The 21,069-nt window shown below is 38.7% G+C and overlaps 1 protein-coding gene across 3 annotated transcripts in view; it reads right to left on the bottom strand.

Moving 5' to 3' along the window:
• The window catches only part of CDK14 (cyclin dependent kinase 14), a 664,870-nt gene that overhangs the window by 643,126 nt on the left and 675 nt on the right, over positions 1 to 21,069 (bottom strand). For 2 of the 3 annotated variants that reach the window (XM_027847911.1, XM_027847912.1), the window contains exon 2: positions 12,912 to 12,943. In XM_027847911.1, the coding sequence (XP_027703712.1) occupies positions 12,912 to 12,943 (32 nt within the window). Of the gene's footprint in view, positions 1 to 6,879; positions 6,932 to 12,911; positions 12,944 to 21,069 lie in introns of those variants that run through there. The other variant, XM_027847913.1, reaches the window with a different exon arrangement.

Genomic DNA, 21,069 nt, shown 5'->3' on the forward strand with positions numbered 1-21,069 from the left:
ATTCACTTGGTGACACTACCCTGACAGCAAGAAGGCTGGAGATTTAAAATAAATGGACGTTTTTAACAAGTGCAGCTAAATCATAAAAGCTATCAATTACTCGTCCTAACATATACATCCGTCTCCTCAGTCTCTCAAAAAACAGTCCATTAAATGTTAACAAACAGCCATGAGTCAAATAAACCCGAATAATGAGGTTCTTTTTTGTCCCTATGCTTACTCAGCCCTTATTCTCGGTTGAAAGCCTTTGTTCTGGAGGATAATGTTTTCATATGAAATTCTTTAGGTTTTTAATTCACGATAACATCTGGAATGACTTTGAAGATCTATTTTGAGATACGTGTCGAGTAAATACTCATAAGGGGTTTGTGATCGTACCAGAAATGACAAGAAAGACAGGGCAACATAAGGCAGTAAAGCCCAGGCTGAGCTTTGGACACCTACCACAGGAGAAACAACCCAGGTTAGAGGAAGGAAAGAAGGCTGGAAGATCTGGGTTTGAATCCCACCTGGATGCTTACAAGATGTGTGACCACAAGTAAGACACTTAAATTCTGTGAGCTTTAATTTTGTCATGTGTAAAATGGGTTTAAATAATACCAAACAGCACCAAGCTTATAGGTTTGCTGTGAGAAAAGTATCTTATGAAATTCATAGAGCTGTGTGAATGGTAGTTACTATTATTATAATGCTCATTCTTCTTAGGCTATATTCAATAGCATTTGAACAGAAATGATCCTTGAGGAGGTAACCGTCCTACTACTATTCTCTTATACTCATTACCATTTTAATATTGTTTCATCACGATAGGGATGACATTGATAAAAGCAATCCTCGGCAAACCACTGAGACTTTGAGCCTCAGTTTCCATGTTTGTAAAATAGGAATGATGATACTCCTGGCACCATCAAACTCTTAGGACTGTGGTAAGGAAAGTGATTTGTAGAACCTTCTAGTGCTTCAGAAATGTGGACGATATATTATAAGTCGCTAGTTACGGCGACCAATATTTCAACTTCCAATATATGAAATGATGATGATGTATTATAGAGCTCGTTTCAAATTAAGACCAAACAAGAGAAAACAATCTTGAACTGCAAGAAAGGAAATCCAAGTTCCCACAACTATCTAGCATTCAACACTGGAAAACTTGCCAAGAAATGTTATAGAATTTCCTTCCTTCGATTTTTTTTAAAATGACAGACTGCCTAGGATCATTCAGGTCTAGTAATGCCTGGCAACAAGGGAGACTAACTTTTCAAAGTCTTTTTAGCCTCTTGATTACGACTTAAACTATAAAGAAGCAGGACCGTGGCTAAAAAGTCAGGTAAAGTTTCAACTCACAGGATTTTAAACTGTATTTGCATATGACAAAGAGCTCTCCCTTACCTCTACCTCTCTATGGCCCATGTGGAGAACAGAGCCTTGAAACAGAGTTCTGTCCATTGAGATGTCATCCCCACACATGAAGTGCTTAACATCACAGTCCTGGGACAACAGTGTTAGCTGACAAGCTTTGGGGTAGGATTTGAACCCAGGTTCTCTGATCTGGTAGCAACTGCCATTAGCTGACAAACTTTTCTAGTTAAGGAAGAAAGTAACCTTCTCTTAAAAAGAAGGGGAAAAAAGGTAATGACGTTTTCCTTTGCTAGTTGAAGAAAAGTTGGTCAAAGAGCTCATATCGACATTCAATAATTTCCAAAGTTAATGCTATACGCAGAAAATAAAACTATGATTCTGTGGATGTATAAATTATTTTACTTCAACTGCTACCTTTAAATGGTGAAAAACTACTTATTAAAAAAGCTATTCTATGAGAAATCCGTAACTGGAATATACGTTCATTGCATCCGAGATTGGAAATTTAATTCCCTTATAAAATAAACCCTTCATAACTCACTCATAGCTTGGATGTTGATGATTTCCCTTGGTCTTAATTTACTAGAAGAATGAATTTCATATACTCCTGAAAGACATTATGTTACAAGTGCCTGCCATATTTGATGTCATGTATTTGTCATTTTTTTCACCTCAAAGGATAAAAGAAATGAGCCATATATTTTCTGATTTTATCCAGCATTAAAATAAGCAGCAAATCTACTTTATGGCTTTAAAAAAAAACATAAATCAAGTCTTCCTTATGGTAAAAGAAGGATGAAAAGGAAAGATCTATGTGCTACCTGGTTAAGAATTAGGCAACATCACAATCTCTAAAGAATCAAACCTCCCCATGACCCAGGGAGCAATGGAGAATCCCAGGGGGTATGGGTAATCTGCAGCTTTCTTATCAATGATGATTAACACGCAGGAGGCTGTGTGAAGGACATCACCAAGGAATTATATGATCACGATAAGAGTGGAAAGAACACTGTCTCAGAAGACCTGGTTTCAAATCCTACCTCCGACACTACCTGTGTAGCCTGACAAGTTACTCAACATCTCAAGGCCTCAGTTTCCACATCTGTAAGATGAGGGTGTTGGACTAGATGGCCTCTGGGGTCACCTTGGGCAGATAGGTGGTGCCATGGTGCATAGAGTGCTAGGCCTGGCCTCAGACACTTCCTAGCTGTGTGACACTGAGAAAGTCACTCAACCCTGTTTGCCTCAGTTTCTTCATCTGTAAATGAGCTCGAGCAGGAAATGGCAAATCACTCTATAGGGTCACTGAGTTGAACACAACTGAAACAACTGAACAATAACAATGCCTACTATGTCCCAGGTACTGTGCTAAGCACTTTTTACATATATTATCTCATGGTATCTTCATGACAATCCTGGGAGTTAGGTGCTGTTATTATCCCCATTTTACAGTTGAGGAAACTGGGGCAAACAGAGCTTAAGTGACTTGCCCAGGGTCATACTGCTGGTAAGTCAGTGTCTGAGGCCATATTTTAATTCAGGTCTTCCAGATTCCAGACACTGCCACCTAGCTAACTAGGTGAACAGATTTATTCCTTTTTTTCCCCAAATTTTTAACCTTTTTATATAAAGTTTTGAGTTCCAAATTCTATCCCTCTCCCCTCCCTGAAACAGCGGGCAATCAGATATAGGTTAGACATGTGCAATTACATAAAACATTTCCATATTACTCATTTTGTACAAGAAAACTCGAGATTTATTTCTTTTTTGGAAATACCTTGTGGTTAATATTCCCCAAAGATTAAATAAAATCTTAAAATATTTCCTGAAAAGATATTTAACAAAATCCCAACACATTAACACATTAAAACCAGCTACCTTCGAGGGTACCTACAGCAAGGTACAATAGAAAGAAAGGTACATTGACTCGGGATTCAGTAGGCTGCGATTCAAAGACCCTCACTTCCAGTTCGACCTCGGAATTCTATATTTACATGTTTTCCGTCCTCTCCCTAGAATACAAGCTCCCTATGGGGCTGGGATTGGTTCTCGTGGTTTGTTTGGTTTGCCCTCCAGCACCCAGCACAGTGCCTGGCACTTGGTAAGGATTTAATAAATGGCGATTCCATTGACTTGTGAAAGGTAAGTCTTATACCATGACCCAACTGGAAAAGTGGTTGTTTGACAGACTGGAGGATGAGATGGATGAGATCCCTAATCAGACTACTCTAGCTATAGTTCTTTGAATTAGGTAGATGGCAAGAGTGCATTAACTGATCTCAATTGTCAGGCTGGTGCAGAGTGAGAAGGGGATTTCAATGGTAACCAAGCAATTTACAGATTTATAGATTTAAGTCAATAGCTCAACTTGCATTCAAAAGCAAAGAGGTATAATGTACTCCCTGTGGGGCACACCATTTTGTAAAAAGCTGAAGCCTACTGTAAACACTTAAGATTGCTCAAGCCATGAAGGAAAGACAGACTTCAGACGCTGAATACCAATTAGCTACAAAAAGAAAAAAAAAACAGAAAAAAAGAAAAGCTAATACACAGAAGATTGTTAGTGAACCACTCATTATAAGAAAAGGAAAGAAAAATGCCCAAAATTTTCATTCATTGGTGAAGATTCATTCACTCACAAAGCACTCGAACTAGAAAGGACCTCAATTTATCCCCATCCCTCCTTCTACAGATGAGGAAAACTGAGGCTCACATATTGGAGGTGACTTGAACAAAGCCTGCTGGCTCTCTCTCACTATATACTGCTGCCTCCTGACAAGTTTTCTCATAGTCTAATACAGGTTCCCCACCCCTGGTCTAATATGTGTGGGGTATTTTCACAATTTCAGACACCATGCATACAAAAATACAGCAGAACCAAAGATATACTATTTCAAACTACTGCTTCTGTCTGAAAAGACAGGAAAGAGCCAAATTGCAATAGATCTCTGATGTCAGAATAAGGACTTTGTATTTTATCCTTTAGCAGTAGAAAGCCATTAACAGTTTATGAGTAAGGGTAACATATAGATAGGGAAGAGAGGCCAGTTTGGGGCTACTGTTAGAAGCCACTATAAATTATCATCAAAATGGTACAACAGCAATGAGGATAGAAACAAAGGGGCAGAAACAAGAGATGTTTTTCCCAATTTATTTTTTTAAATAGATTTCATTATTTCTTTTGTTATTGCATCACTTAGATTTTTTCCCATATTTATCTTGAGGGCAGGATCAGCATGATTTAATGGCAAATAAAACAGGAAAAAAGAGCAAAGGAGGAGCTGTAAGTAAATTCTGAGGCTTCAAGATGGAGAGAGCTAAGCTTTCACTAACTGAAAGAGAAAAGCCAGAGAGAAGAGTTTTGAAGGGAAGATAATGAATGCAGTTTTAGATATATTCAGGAAAAAATGAGAATTATAAGTAGAATAAGAGGAGCTCACATGTACATAGGCTTGAAGATTTGCAAAGCACTTTGCTCCATCTCTTCTGATCCTCAGAATAACCCCATGAAGAAGGTGCCATTATAATCCCCATGTTGCAAATAAGGAAACTGAGGCTGAGTCACCTGGCCAGGATCACACAGATCATAAATGTCTGAGGTGGGATTTAAACTTCTGTCTTCATGACTTACCCACTTACATCCTTGCCTCTTTCAAGAAGTAGTTAATATGGTGAAACTGGGAGGGGAAAGGGTCAGTTGAGTCATTCAATCAAATCACCTCTCTTAAAAAAGTAAGACACAAGATGCTAGGGCTTGATAGAGTTTGCAAGTGAAAACACCTCCACTGAGTTAAATCAAGTTTAAACTAGGTGTGAAGAAAACCCAAATACCTCTACTGAAGCAATCAATCAAAGGCTTCAGCCTAAGTGTGAAAAGTCCTTGACCAATTTAGAAGTCCCCAAAGCTGCCTGGATGAACTAAATTGACTTTGCACAGCAGGTATATTCACATTGATTGAGGAGATTTGGTCCCACCCTGTGGCTCCTATATAACCAAAACATTCTAGTGTCTGTAGGTGGAAAGGGATCCTAGCATCATTCCCAAGAACACAAGACTTCCTGTCTGTACTGGGAACTGAAGACAAATCAGATGTACCTATGGAGGAAAGGTAGCTTCAAAACTCTACAAGAAGCCCATTAGAGAACAGAACAGTAAACCATGTCTAAGGGGAGCTTCATGAATACACCACCCTCACCCTACCATGAAGGGAAGAAAAGCATCTGGCAGCCAGGAGATGAGGTGCCCCTCTGCCACTGCCACTGACACAAGATTGAGCCCACCTTCCCCTAGACTCTGTATGTACTGGTGGGAAACTCTGCTAATACCAGCTATTCTTACTATTCCACACCTTGGTAAATATCCCGTACAAAAAGTTAAGTAAGTATGACTGGACTAATTGATATCAACTGATAATCATGGAGGAAACCCATTGGTGGGGGTTTGTGAGGTATATAGCATTAGATAGGAAACCCTCCCCAGTCCATACAGGGTTAATCCAAGAGTCTTGGAAGGACAGAGTGACCACCATCTGGGGAAGACTGGGTCAGTACAAATGGGAGCTAGGTTAAGAACCTCTGGGTACATGATACAATGGTATATTTGTCACAGCGCTAAACCTGGAGTCCAGGAGGGTCTGGATTTAAATTGTCAGCCCAAAATCTACTGACTGTATGAATCCAGACAAATCACTTAACCTCTCCTGAATCTTAGCTTTTTCATCTGCCAGACATACTAATATTTGTATGGCTCACTTCACAGGTTATTGTGGGAAAACTTTGAAAATGTGAGAAATATTACAGAAATACATTTATCAGGACTATTAATAATTACTAAAATTTCCATCAAATATTAAGGACAATATAAAAACCAAAGTACCTGCTCTCAAGAAGCCAATAATTCATTTCCTTCTCAAGTTACTATATTTTCTTCCTAATATCTCAGACCTAGAGAAAACTTACAGCTCTTGCTCTGATACAAATCATCACTGAGTAGCCTAAGTTCCATTACTGCAATGAATAATGGAGAAAGAAGTAGACTGGAAAGTGAAAGGGAAACTATAAGAATTATAAGAAATTAGTGGATAAGTGATATTCAAGATCATAGAGTCCAATTTCCTTGTTTTTTTTAGTTATTGTTTTTAGTCATGTCCAACTCTGTGACCCCACTTAGGGTTTTCTTGGCAGAGATACTGGAGTGATTTGCCATTTCCTTCTCCAGCTCATCTTACAGATGAGGAAACTGAGGCAAACAGGGTCAAGTGACCTGCCCAGGGTCACACAGTTAGTAAACATCTGGAGCAAGAGTCAAACACAAGTCTTACTGACTCCAGGTGTTCTAGCCACTTCACCACTTAGCTGCCCCTCATTTTACTAAAGAGGAAACAGGCCCAGAGAAGTACAATGATTTGCTGAAGGTCACACAACCAACTCTTTGCAGGTAATGCCAGCACTTGAACCTGGATGCCCTCATTCCCAGTTCTGTGCCCTCTCCATTATAATGAAAGGACATTTATTACTTACCAGGCGCCAACATGGTGTCTCTCACATTCTAATCCCTTCTAGATTATTCCCTTGATCTATCTCACAGAGCTATTTTCTCAACATGTAGAAGCTGCATTTTAAGCACAACGGGAGAAAAGTGATACTAAAACCTAAAGCAAAGTTATTGGACAAATGGCAAATGTTAAGAGTCTATTTTTTTTTTCAAGTCACGTACACTTTTGTCAAAAATCCAATGGGGAAAAAATAATGGCTGAGGAATGCTCATCCAGCCACGAATCCATCACCAAAACCATTAGTCACCACCACCAAAACCAATACTGTAACATCTCCAGCAAAGAAGAATAATTAGCAAACTCATGAATCACCTTATTTACATCTGAGACAAATATATGTTTGCTTATCTTGATGAAATGCCTTGAACAAAAATGCATTTTAGAAGTATAATTTCAGTTTCAAAAGCACTGCATTTCATACCAAGCAGGTAAGTTGAGTCATTAAATACTGAAGGTACCAAGAAGGACTTCCAATAAATGTATACAGTCTTGAAAAATGAAGTATTATTTGGTAAGTGTTCCCTTTGAATCTCTACTAGGCACTCCCAAATGCATATGGATATTGTCACTGGGCCATAGCTTTTCTCCTCCAAAGATTGACATTCTATACAGGTGGTAATCATATCATAATTACATGGGCTGAACCTGAGATTTCTTAAGTGTACGAAGCTCAGGGGAGAAATTGTTTCTAGCAATGCCCATTGGCAGCCACCATGTGACAGGGACAAACTGAACCTGATTCTGAGACTAGCTCTGTATTCAAGATGTCACAGACTCTCATTTATATCACTACTCCTAGACATTTCTTCTGAATTTATTTTCATTTCACTTTATTTTAAGTGTTACAGTTATTTCAGGTAACTCTATAAGAGAAATAACATTAACCAAGTAACCTTTGACCATAGGTGTATCTGCTGTTCTAGAGAGCCCACCAACATAGCTTTGGACAGGGTCAGATATTCAGAGCTAGAAGGGACATCAGAGCCCAACTTTCTCACTTAACAGTTGAGAGAAATGAAGCCCAGACAATGACCTGTCCAAGGTAACACAGCGTCAGCAGTGAAATCAGAACCAAGGGATCCGATGCCAGAATCAATACTCTTTCCATTGTGCCAAGGATTTCCTCAGTGTACCTGGACAGGATATTGCCAGCAACAGTGGTCTAAAGAAGGCTGTGCCTTTGGAAAATTTTCCTTGGAAACCCTGAATTGGATTTATGCCATTTCTTAGAGCTGTCTTAAGAGTTAAAAAAAAAAAAAACCATTTCTGGACATTTTGCTAACATAGGTTTTTGGCACAGTCTTACTTTTCCCCCTACTTATCTTAGTAAGAGTTTAGGCATAAGCCTCCTCATGCACTGCCTTCAATAAAACAAGAAATCAACCAACTATTAAACAATAGTCCTTAGGTCTATTTCTGTCTAATTCCCTCATTTTTCAGATGCAGAAATTGAGGCCCCAGAGAAACTGAGTGACTTACCCAAAAAGTCATACAGATAAACCTTTCTTCAGCAGGAAGTAAAAATTGTTGCTTATACCTCCTGCTAAGTCAAAAAAGCTATTCCATTAAGAAAGAATCAACATAAAATCAATGTAAAGTCTTACATTAAACTTGATTCAAAAACAGAAGTGTGGTTGAAGTCTATAGAACTCCACTCCTCTTATGCAAAGCCATTGTTTTTCAGGGGGAAAAAAAGTGATTAAAAACTCATAGTTACAAAACTGTGCATACCCTTTGACCCAGCAATACCACTCTTAAATCTATTTTCCAAGGTGATCAGGGAAAAAGGAAATGAACCTTCATGTTTTAAAATATTGGGAGCAGCTCTCTTTGTGGTGGCAAAGAGCTGGAAATTAAGGGTATGTCCATCAATTCGGGAATGACTGAACAGGTTGTGTTACATATCTGTGATAAAATACCACTGTGCTATAAGAAATGATGAGAAGGCTGGTTTTGGAAAAAATGTAGAAAGACATCTGTGAAATAATGCAGAGTGAAACAAGAGAACACTGTATACAGTAAATAGCAATACTGTTCAAAGAGTAACTATGAATGACTAAGCTATTCTGAGTAATGTGATCATTCAAATCAAGTATGAAGGACTTAGGAAGCACAAGGTTATCCACTTCCAGAGAAAGGTCTGATATATAGAAGTATACGTTGTACGGTTCCACATATGTCTCTACGGGATGTTGGCCTTCTCTAATGCATGGTTGGGAGAGAAGGAAAGGGACAACTCAACTCAAAACACAATAAAAAGATAAATGAAAAAATGAATAACTGTGGTTTTTTAAGCCCAAAGCCATTTTCCCCCAAACAAATCAAAAAAAAAAAAAATAGTTTGGAGTTTGGGGTTTTTGAAATTTTTCCCTTTTACTATAGAATCTCACCACCATTCAGGGAATTTTCCCTTTGACTTGGAGTTCCCTTGGCTTTTTTTGCTTGGTTTTCATCACAGGCTGTTTTACATATATAACTTGTAAACGAGATGGTGAATAACCACCCAAAGGATTACTCTTTATTTGCAGTCTCTCAGCAAGGCCCAAATTCAAACTCTCCACAAGGAACGGAGTAGGAGTCTGGACCTCTATTAAAATGCCTTAACCCAAGTTTAAAGCCACTTAGTGGAATGAGGAGGAAAAAAAATCCACTAATGAAACAGCAGGCGATGTGACTGTTGGAGAACAAGCCTAAAGACAAACTAAACCAGAGTTCACTTTGGGTACCTTAGAAAAGTTTTGAACCTCCAAACTCAGTGTCAGACAGGGAAACAAGGGCACAAAATGCCAACACTCTATAATTCAAGAGTCACTATGCCAAAAGGAAGAGGGAAAGGAAGAAAGGCGGGGAGAGGCAGAACAAAGCCTTTGAATAAAACCTCAGATGCCATCAAGATCCTATGCACAGGCTCAACTATCTTACTCCAAATCTGCAGGGCCTCACAGAAATGCCAAATATTTTGCTTAGGACTGCAAATCTGCAACCCAGTTTCAGGTTCTTTCTCTAACATTTAAACACAGTTCTTGACTATTGTTAGAAGGTGGTGTTTTGTTTTTAATGGTAAGAAAGAGTATTGCAGAGTCATAAAATGGAAGACAGAAATTCTTTCAAATCGTCTGTATTTCTATATTCTCTCTTTTCAGCAAAACTCAAGCTCTGTGCGTATATGTATGTGTGTGTTTTCTGTAGGGAGGGAAAAGGGGGATGGATGTGGAAGGAGGGGGAAAAAAACGCCAAAGCACAGAAACTCATTTAAAAAATCAGAAAAATTAAAAGTGTCAAGGGCCACTTTCGGCCCTGTACACAGCCTCCCTCCAGTTCCAGGAGCAGACCACTCTAGAGAGTAGCCTCCTCTCTGTCCTTAAATATCGTCTTGGGAAAGAGATGGATCCTAGCTGTTCTATGGCAACGAAGGGGACTTAGCCCCCAAGTTTCAAGATCTGAATTTGAATTTGCAGGAGATGTCTTCATGCATGCAAGGAGAAAGGTGGCTGAGGTATGAATGTCAAGAGAACTGGCATTAGATTTGCCATATTTAAAATACACATTTGGCCAGTCTACTAATTAGATAAAGAAAATCTCAGAATTGGAGAGCCAAAGTGGCCCCAAGGCACTGGCTTAGTCCAGTGTCCTCCTACAAGGGAAGAGACAAGGCATAGAAAGAATCAACAATTTGCCCAAAGTCACATACTCTATTAGCAGCCAAGATGAGGCTCAAACAAGGACCCCTAACCTAATCCAGGGTACATTCTCCTATATAACAAAGTTTCCAGTTTAAAATAATTTGCAATAACCAATAAATTGTTATTGAAATGATACACAAATGGTCACATCCAACCTTATTCTGGATGAAGGTCTGAAGCAATAGTCTATATTTATTGCTCTTTAGTCATTTTCAGTCGTGTCCAACTCTCTGTGACCCCATTTGGGGTTTTCTTGGCAAAGACACTGGAGGGGTCTGCCATTTCCTTCTCCAGCTCATTTTACAGATGAGGAAACTGGGACAAACAGAGTGAAGTGACTTGCCCAGGGTCACATAGATACTTAAGAGTCAGGCCAGATTTGAACTCAGGAAGAAGAAAATTCCTGACTCCAAGCCCAGTGCTCTCTGCACTGGGCCACTTAGCTTCTCTACAGTGTTCCTAATAAGAGACCCCACACAGAAGATTTTGGAGGGACTGAGCTGTTTACCAAAGTAAAAGCTAGTAAGAGTCTATTCCCATGGCAGGATTGGTCATAGTACCTGTGACCTTGGCACCCACCAGTCAATAACAGAAAAAAGTCACTTCACTTCTATTTCCTCAAGAGTAAAATTAAGGGAGTGAGACTCCATGATCCCTAAGGTTTCTTCAAGCTCTAAAAGTCTCTAAGGCCTTTGGCCTCTGCAGAGGATCTGAGTGGGACAGGAAAAAAAAATGAACCATAAGAAAGTTTTTCTTCTTGCTGTCTGAGAGACATTACTTGAAAGCTGGTCTTGGTGTCAAAACCTGAGTAAGAGATGAAAGTTCTTCCTTCCGGGTGGCCCTTGGCAAGTTGCTCAACCTCAATATGTGCCAGGCAACTCTCCAAAAATATGAAGAGCAAAACAATGGCAGACTGGCATTGGAAGAGAGGGAGCTCCCTTCACCACCAAAAACCACAGGGCCAGATCAAAAGGCTTGTTGTATCTTTTCATCCCTAAGACAGAGGGAAATGATCCCAAATGGCCTGACCCAAACCATGGCACAAACACCCAGGGATGGGGGTCAGGACACCAGAACTACTGATGACTTCTGAAATGGGGTTATTAGAAGTTTCCGCTGCTCCAGGTCAAAGGCCAATATGATGTTATAGAGATGCTAGGGAAGGGCATTTGGGGTTCAGAGACTCTGACTGAGTATAATTCATTGTAGGAAAATTGAACAGAGATAGCTTAGAAAGCAATAGAGCACAGGAGCCGAATGATACTATTGAAATCCACATACATTTCTAGCCTGGGGTAGGGGGATAATTGGAGGGGATGAGAGTAAGGTGGGACTGAACGTCCTGCATCTCGGGTTAGCCAGATGGTTGAAGTTACATCCCACACATACACCCATTGTAAAGAGGCAAGGTAGAAGTGATAATACTTTGGGTAAAGCATTTTTAACACAGAAAAGGATACAAACACTTTCGCTGTCTCTCTTGAGTGGATTGCATTACAATGGCATCACAGGATCTTTGTCTATTTACACGCATGCTTTCAAGTGATTCTCAGTTCCCAGGAGACACTATTCATATTACTAGTCATTTTTAAAAATCTGGAAATCAAGTATAGTTTTAAAACTACACTGAAGATATCTGGAATAGTGCCTAGCATGGAGTAGATATTTAATAAATACTTAGTGAAATACTTACTGAAAAGCTGGTTTTGCAGATGAGTTAAGAATTTTCTATTACTTTATTATAAAAGTTTACCTGCCATTCCACAGCAAGGAGACAAAGAAGTCAGATGCTAAATCTGATAGACAGAAACTAGGAAAACTGAAACTTGAAAAGTCAACCTGTCCTCTGGGAGACTGAGAGAGAGAGGTGTGGTGACAACACTGTAGTAAATCCCCAATGGAGCTTGGGGTCTCCAAAATGGTGCCCAACTTAGGACTGTAGGCTTAACCCAACTACACGTCACATCTGGCTTCTGGAACGGTTTCATCAGTAGCAACTACACAAAATCCATTTGTCAAAAAATGCCAACAACAATATAAGGGGTAATGCATTTTCTTTTTAAATACAAAAAAAGGGCATTTTTTCCCCTGTTCAGTGCCAAGAAATTAGCCTGAAAGTTCAAAATTCCCGTAAAACTAAGTCTGATCATTATGGGAATCACCACTGTACATGAGTATGAAAGTAGTAAACACTTGCTGACAAAAACAAAACACCCAAACATTCTTTCTGTTTCCAAGTGAGAAGCCGGCAGCAGCTGAATATTCCTGGCAGTAATTAAATACATCCAACATAAGATAAAGAAATTTAACCTACCTCATCAAAGCTGCTGTCCTCTTTCTTCAAAGCTTTAAAAGAAAAAAGAAAAGGAAACAGTTATTGTCATGAATTTTGAAAAAAGAGCAAAAGTAACTATGTTGGAAAGCGGGGCTAGAGTGCGGAGAGATGGAGTAACATGGTCTTGTTTCTGAAAGCAAAGACTACACTAGCCTGAATAACAATTTTATGATCAAAATATGAAAGTGAAAATGAGATATGGAATTGCACAGCATGCATCTTTGTGAGATGTTTTTCATAAATATGTAAATCAAACTATCCTTTCAGGTAAGGAAAAATCAAGTTCACAACACATCTTTTCTACCATTCTTATTCACTCTGAAAACATTTCCAGGGAAGTACGCCAAACCAGAATTGTAAAGTAATATTTCCCTTTTTCACATTCATTTGTTGCATGCACCCAAAAATTTTATGCAGGAATTACGGCATGGCGTGTGTGTGTGTTACAAATAGATCAGTCATTATTTCCTATGGATTGGTTCCAATGACACAGCCTCACTCTGCAGAGCATTCCTTGAGCCATCTGACATGACCAGAGAAGTTTAAGTGATGTAAGGGAAAGGTCTGAGGGTGTCAGAACAGCAATGCCAAGGAGAAAATATATTTTGGCCATTTTTTGGTACAACAATTTCAGCAAGCAAACCCATTGTTCAAGAAGATAATTACTTTGAAAGGTTTTCCGGAAGCTACCAGAGACCTGAATTGAAATTCAAATAAACTGCCCATCTGCACGACTGGAATACTGTCACTGATGAGTACAAGAATCATTTAATTTTTCATGTGCTGGGGTCTGATCTCTAGGGAATTAAATCCCACAACCACTGAAAAAATGTGTATCTTTTAAAGAAGATGTATGCATTGGCTGATGTACCTAAAGTTGATAGGTTAACAGAACTATTTTGATTAATGCAGTATAATATGACAACACACAATTCAAAGCAGTTTGGCACCACAACAAAGAATGTGTATAATACCCAAAGTGCACCACATGTTAAACTGCAGCTACAAAAACCAAAATGATATGGGCAATTGTCCTGTTAGCAATGTACCTAAGTTAAGAGTTGTGAAATCAAAGCTTGTATGGAGAACTTATGCAGTCCTCAAAAAATTCTCTCTCACTCACTGATTTATATTATAAACGTGTCCATTCTAATGAAACCAAAAAGGAAAAATAACGAATATTCTCCAGAATTGTTCATTCTTATTCTTCCCCCTTTTTATGAAATTGATAAATGTAAAATAGCTTAGGATCCTTTACTACAGGGAATGATATCTAATGAACTTAAAATAAAAAGTCTGTACTTGGTTACAGTCTCTATTTTTTAATCTTGCTTTCAATTTACTTGTACAATCAGACCGATCTATTACCATATCCATACACATTAAAAAAATTCTCTGAGAGGGGTTTTGTTTTTCATGCTTTCTCAATTGAGGGGGGAGTTGGGAAGAGAAAGTAGATCTTTGTTTGAAAAAAATAAAATAAAATATATTTTTTAAAAGTTCTCTGGTAGAAAAATGGTATAATTCTTGCCCAGTTACCCAGGTTATTGTCATATAAAAATAAAATCCTCAAAAGAATTTAAACAGGTAAGTTTTGGAGATGTTTTGTTAAGGCAGCCAAAAGGATCACTAGCCCACACTCTGAGCAGCCACACAGGTAGCTTAATGGATACCTTGGAGTCACAAAGCCCTGCCTCAAATACAAACTGTCTGGGCAACCACAGGTTAAGTCCCATAACCTCTCCATGCCCCAAAACAACTCTCTAAGGCACTAAATTACCCACATCTGGGTCAGGTGGAGGGTGTTTCCATGCCCAGAAATGCTGACTCCAAAAAATTCTTTTCTCCAGCCCCAGCTGTTAAGTGATTCACTGTAAACTATTCATGGCTTACACTAACCAATAGAAATGATTTTCTATTAAAAAAAAAAAAAACAAACCAACAAACATAAGAGCTTAGGGTAAAAATTTAGCATTCATTTCTAATCAATTCATTGATCATGATTTTTGTAATGAACTACACGCTGATACACTAAGCCAAACAAAAATACAATATTCAATAGCTACACATGTATACTCCGGTCATTTAGTCAACAAATTTTTGTTACAGCAGGTATAGTGTTATATAAAACACAATCCCTTCTCCCAGGAACACTACAATCTAGTTTCACAAATATTTTAACTATTTGTTCTTTATATTAAATTGCATGTCAGATGAGATCAAGATATATCCACCATCAGAGCAATTCCACCTCCCCACCCTACCAAAAAGAGAGAGAGAGAACATGCACAAAGTATTCAAAAACTATGGTAGATAATGTACTTTGGGGAACTGCAAACAAAAAGTTGTGGTGGCAGTGGTGATGGTGGTAGTAGTAGTAGTATTAATAGTAATAGTAGTAATTATTCAAATGTTAGCATCAGTAATTCGTTAACCAGTGTTCCTATGGCACTTCACGGTTTACAAAGAGTTTTGCATTTATATTTTATCCTCATAACAACCCTGTGAGGTAGGTGTTAAAATTATCCCCATTTTACAAAAGAAGAAACTGAGGTTGAGCACGATTAAGTGGCTTGCTCAGAGTCATACAGCTAGTAAGAGTCTCAGGCAGGATATGAATTCAAGTCTTCCTGACTCTAAGGCCAACATTCTACCCACTGTTGTACTATACTAATAATGTCCTAGAAGATGGTTTGTATGGGGTCCGAACAAAAGAAAATTTCCTCATAAATAGGGAGGTTCCTCAAACATTCCTATTTTCTGCGGATGACACCACACTAAAAGCAGTGTGATATGATAAATAACATTCTAGAATCAGAGTCAGGAAGACTCAGGTTCATATTTTGGGGGGGGGGGGCCTAGGCAATGGGGTTAAGTGACTTGCCCAAAGTCACACAGCTAGTGCGTGTTATGTGTCTGAGGCTGGATTTGCACTCAGGTCCTCCTGACTCCAGGGCCAGAGCTCTATCCACTGCAACACCTAGCTGCCCCCAGAACCCAGGTTCAAATTCTATGAGTGTATACCATCTGTGTAGGGCTCATTTGGATAATGAGGGTAAAAAGAGAAGATTTCAGGGAAACATGAAAGATGCAAACATTTGAAAGGCTGGCCAACAGAAGAGGGATTGAACTTGTTTAGCTTGGCCCCAGAAAGGAAGACAAAGATAAATGGGAAGGCACTGCAGAGAAGCAAATCTGGGCTTGAAGTCAGGAAAGACTTTCTAATGAAACTCTCATGGTAGCGAGGTGGAAAAGTGGATCAAACACTTAGCCTGGAGTCAGAAAGACCTGAGTTGAAATCCAGCCTCAGACACTTACCAGCTGTGTGACCCTGAGCCAAACACTTAAAAAAAAAAAGTTTGCCTTAGTTTCCCCAACTGTAAAATAACAGCACCTACCTCCCAGGGTTGTTGTAAGGATCAAATGAGACAATATTTATAAAGGCTCAGATAGTAGGTGCTACATAAATGCTAGTTATTGTTGCGGTTATGAACGATAAGAGCTATCTACAAGGGAAATGGGCCGTTTTCAAGCAAAGGGTGTTGTGAGCTCACGGGTGAGGGGTAGAGCAGCTGCCATCAAACTCAAATGGAAACTGGGGGACGTGGGGAGGTCAGTATCGACTTAATCTTAAAATGCACTGTTATCTATGTTCTATTGTATTTTTATTTATTTTGTTAGCTATTTCTCCATTACATTTCCATCTCGTTCAACTGCCATCAGGAGTGCTTTGGCCCATGTTTGACACCTCTGCTGGACAAGGCATTCTTTTTCAGATCTGAGTAAACTCGAGGGCCTCTGAGGTTCGTTCCAATGCCAATATTCTAACTCCAACATTATTAATGACATGTAAGACCAGAAAAGGATGTCACTTGGTAATAAACTGACAGAGAAGAAATGAACCGTCCCAATAACCCCTATCTTTGAGCTTTTAGATCGGGGTGGGGAACTTGGGGGCCCCCAGGCCACACGTGGCCCTCCAGGTTCTCAAGTGCAGCCCTTTGACTACATCCAAACTTCATAGAACAAATCCCCTTAATAAAAGGATTTGTTCTGTAAAACTTGGACTCAGTCAAAAGGCTGTACCCAAGGACCTAGAAAGCCACATGTGGCCTCGAGGCCCAGGTTCCTCACCCCTATTTTAGATACTAACAGTTTGTCTTGGGCACTCTGGGTAGATCCTCTATCAAGAATATGAGTCTCAGGGTATGAGAAGGCAGGAAAGGGTTGGAAGCTGCCTTGACAGAGGGATACCTATCCCCAAAAAATCACAAACTGAGGTAAGGGAGAGTGGAAGGTCTACACCACCTCTCAGCACCAAACTGCTCTCCCTCTTACTCATACATTACTCTAGGAATTAAGGGGGAGGGTGATCAGGCAGTGAGATAGACGGAGAGCGGGGCAAAGGGGGGGGGCAGGAAGAGAACACCCAAAAAAACCTCGAAAGAAAAGAAGCATAAAAGGCACCAAAAAAAAAAGTCACGGCAATACCTGTTCTCAAGTTGTGCCCCAGGACCCACGGAGACAAACAGCTCTAAGAAGCCCTTTGAAAATACTTTTTCACATGAATAATACTTTGCATTCATTTAAAAAAATCTTTTAAATAATGAACCATCCACTCTGACAGTTCTTACAGGGATAAGGATCACAAATTAAAAGTGTCTTGGCTGCATAAATTCTGACCTAAACATTTCCATAGCATCTCTGTATTGAATATACAGTGAATGTCATTAGTCATTCATGTGAATGTTAACCCATAATTTTCTTCAACTATAGGAAGGAAAAGCAAACTGCCTACATTCTTCTGGTTTAATGGAGTGCCATTTATTAACCATTTATTTAAGGAAATTGTGCATTTCCTCTCATTAGGAAAGTTGTCCACTCTGAGTCACTCCAAGTCAAATTCTGCTCTTGCTGATTAAAAAACAAATACCTTTTCCTAAAAGAACATAATATAAAGTATTAGAATGTCCTGGTTTCCAGATTAAAGTTCTTAGCGTATTGTAGGATTCTTTCCAAGTGTTACTATATGTAATCATTTTGGTCCATAATGTTATAATCAATTAATGTCATAATTGCCATCTTCAAATAGATGTAATTCCCTAGATGATGCTTCAAATTTGGAATTATGTATTCACTGTACTAGATGCACTAATTCAGGGTCGGTTTTCCTATTAGATTCAGTGCTGGGACAAGCTAAGCCTAAAAAAAAAAACAAATTAAGTCATGTACACGAGAATTATCTAAACCATAGGATTTCCACTCTGCTCCAATACAATGTTTCAACAGCAAAGTTATGCCAGAAGGGAATGTAAAGAAATTTAGTCTGGTTCTGGAGAACATGTCCTAACTTCCTCACTCTGGCCCTCCAAAAACATTTATAAAGATACACTTTCAATCATGCGAACAAGGGATAGTAGATTCTCATTGCTCTTTACTTAGTTTTATTGGCATCAAATAAAAACCGAAGAGATGTGTTGGACAACTACGATAATTCCTAATTAGAGGGGACTGCTGACATTATTTAGCCATAAACTACAAACACTTCTAACCAGAATCAATCGGTGACTTTAAGATTCAATTATACAAGTCTTATGAGGCAGCCTCGGCTGACATCACAGTCACTCGCTGGCAGACCTCACAAATTAGGGCTCTGTCGCTTGAAAATCAATATGTTTTATAGGTCCTTTTATAGGTAGTAATCTCAGCTTGTCCACGGATACTGAAGGAAGGGAGAAAAGCTGGCAGGACCAATTTAATAGAGGAGCAAATAAGGCCTTTGTGTTGCCACTCCTGACTTGTTGTGGTCTGTATTATAAACACTGACTGAACATCAAGTACTTTTAAACATTGTTCTCCATTGTTAACCAAGGTTTCCTAGTTGGGTAATTTGTCACTGCTTGCAATTAAACAATGCCACCGTGTATCACAAGATATCTTAAACTACCCTCAGGAATTGCACACAAAATAAACTAAAGGGCAGAACTAAGTCAGTAAAAAGGATGCTATTTCCAGCAGGCATTCTGTAATAATCCCATCTGAGTTGGGCTAGGAAGGATAAGGGTACTGGCGTGTCAAATTGCAGAACCGGGAAAAGTAGCAGCAATTTGATCCCACCATGAACTACCAAGACGCAGTGAGAAGATAACTGATGTATGAAGAAAGCCAGAAGACTCCAAGTTAGATCTGTCCCTTCGACCCTCATTTCACAGTGCTTTCTTCCAAAAGTCTTTCTCCACTATTTCAACTGTGTAATCTTTTAAAATTTAATTCTAGTGCACTAAAGTTCCAATTAGTTAGAACCCAAGTAGCTCAAAACCTTCAAACACAATCTGTACTTTTAGGTAAAAGAGGAAAATTACAAGAAAATAAATAGAGAGCAAGTATCCATCCAAAAAGCAACTTCTAATACATAACCCAACCTCAGTGTACCTTTAACCCAATCTCCTAGCCTTTGTAAATCTATATTTTAGTGTTCTATGGTAATAATGTTCAGGATGAGGGCCTTCAGGAACTCCAAGAAGCAATCAGTCATATTCACTTTATTTTAAAGCAGGAAAATTTACTCATATTTTTAAAAATATCTCAATAAGGGTTGAAATAGGAAACAAGTTCTAATCACTAACCTTCAATAAACCTGAAATTTTAATTACCCACAATACTCCACTTCGCTAAGAGTCTAGTTAATCCAGGTCTTACAGAATGGAAATAAAAAACAAAACCTCGAAATTATTTAAACATAGACACAGTTAATACTAAATTTATCTTCTGTATTCATTTTCTTAGTTTCTTACCAAGGCAACTGACATTAATTATTTAATACAAAACTGGCTTGACTCCAACAGAGTCATTAATATTAGAAAATACATAGTAAAATGTTTTTAAAACATTAGGCTAATGGACTGCAAAAGCAGAGGCCTATATGATCATTTGGATTAGATTCTGAATTACCAGTATTATTAATAATAAACATTGGTTGAGCACCAAGTACTTACTTTCAAATGCTGTTCTTAATCTTGAAACTTTATTTCCCAAGTATTTCTAACTCTGACGGGTGAACTTACAAATATGCCATACATATGCAAGGAAAATTTGGATATTAATATTAATTCTAGCCTTGAGTTTAAGAGTCTAAAGGGAGATTAGGCCTTATAATCTAAATTGACTATCTATTCATATATCAAAGGAAAACAAAGACCCCATCACTAAATCCATAAACTCAAAACTGCCTTTAAGTTGGAAAAAGATAAGGGAATAGCTGAGCATTTTTAGGATATGTTTATAAAATGTTAAAAGTTAATTTAGCACAAATATTATATCTGCACCAAACTGTGTATATACATACATATACTATACATACATAATATCTTCAAAGTACTGCAGTATTTTTCTTTTTGGTATGAGGAGGGGTGCAATTAGACATTTCTCTGACTTATTTATATTAACATCTTCATTAACATAGACATTAAATACTTGAAACAAAGTCCTAGTGTCTGTGGGACACTACGGCTAAGTGTAATAAGAAACAGAATTATCCTGCTGTTTGCACAACCACACACAGATCAAAGTGACCCCAGTCACCATGATGCCATCTTCCCAAGTTTGCTAAGTTTAAGGGGCAATTTCTGTTGTCAGTACTTGAAATCCAGTAAACACGTAATATGACTTTTTATTCACTGTACATACACAATGATATTTTTCATTTAAAGTTCCTGAGAAGTTTTTTTGTAATTAAAAAAAAGGAATGAAGTCAACCGTTCCTAGTCATTGACAATGGACAAAGTTGAAATGAACTGACTTGTTGGTAGTTCTAACACACGTTTTCTAAAGCATCCAGAAAATGTGGCTATCTATTGCCTCTAAATAGCTTGAGCCCCTCGTTACCATCAAACCCAGCATTCTTGGAAGCCTTAAGTACCAAACAAAAGGTCCCACAGTAGATGTACCACTTCCTCTTGGGTTTCATGTGTTTGCAAACGTCACCCTGAGTTTCCGTCCCACCTTTTCAAGAATCCCAAAAGCTAAACAAACCAACCAACCTAGGTCTGGTAGGTTAACAGCCAGCGACACCAATGGCTTGCGGTCAAGCTTTATGAGGGCGTATGGACGGGAGGTGATGGGAGAGGAGGACCCTTTG

The sequence above is a fragment of the Vombatus ursinus genome, unplaced genomic scaffold (assembly GCF_900497805.2).
Source record: "Vombatus ursinus unplaced genomic scaffold, bare-nosed wombat genome assembly UNPS02005459.1, whole genome shotgun sequence".
In the NCBI taxonomy this organism is placed as follows: domain Eukaryota; kingdom Metazoa; phylum Chordata; class Mammalia; order Diprotodontia; family Vombatidae; genus Vombatus; species Vombatus ursinus.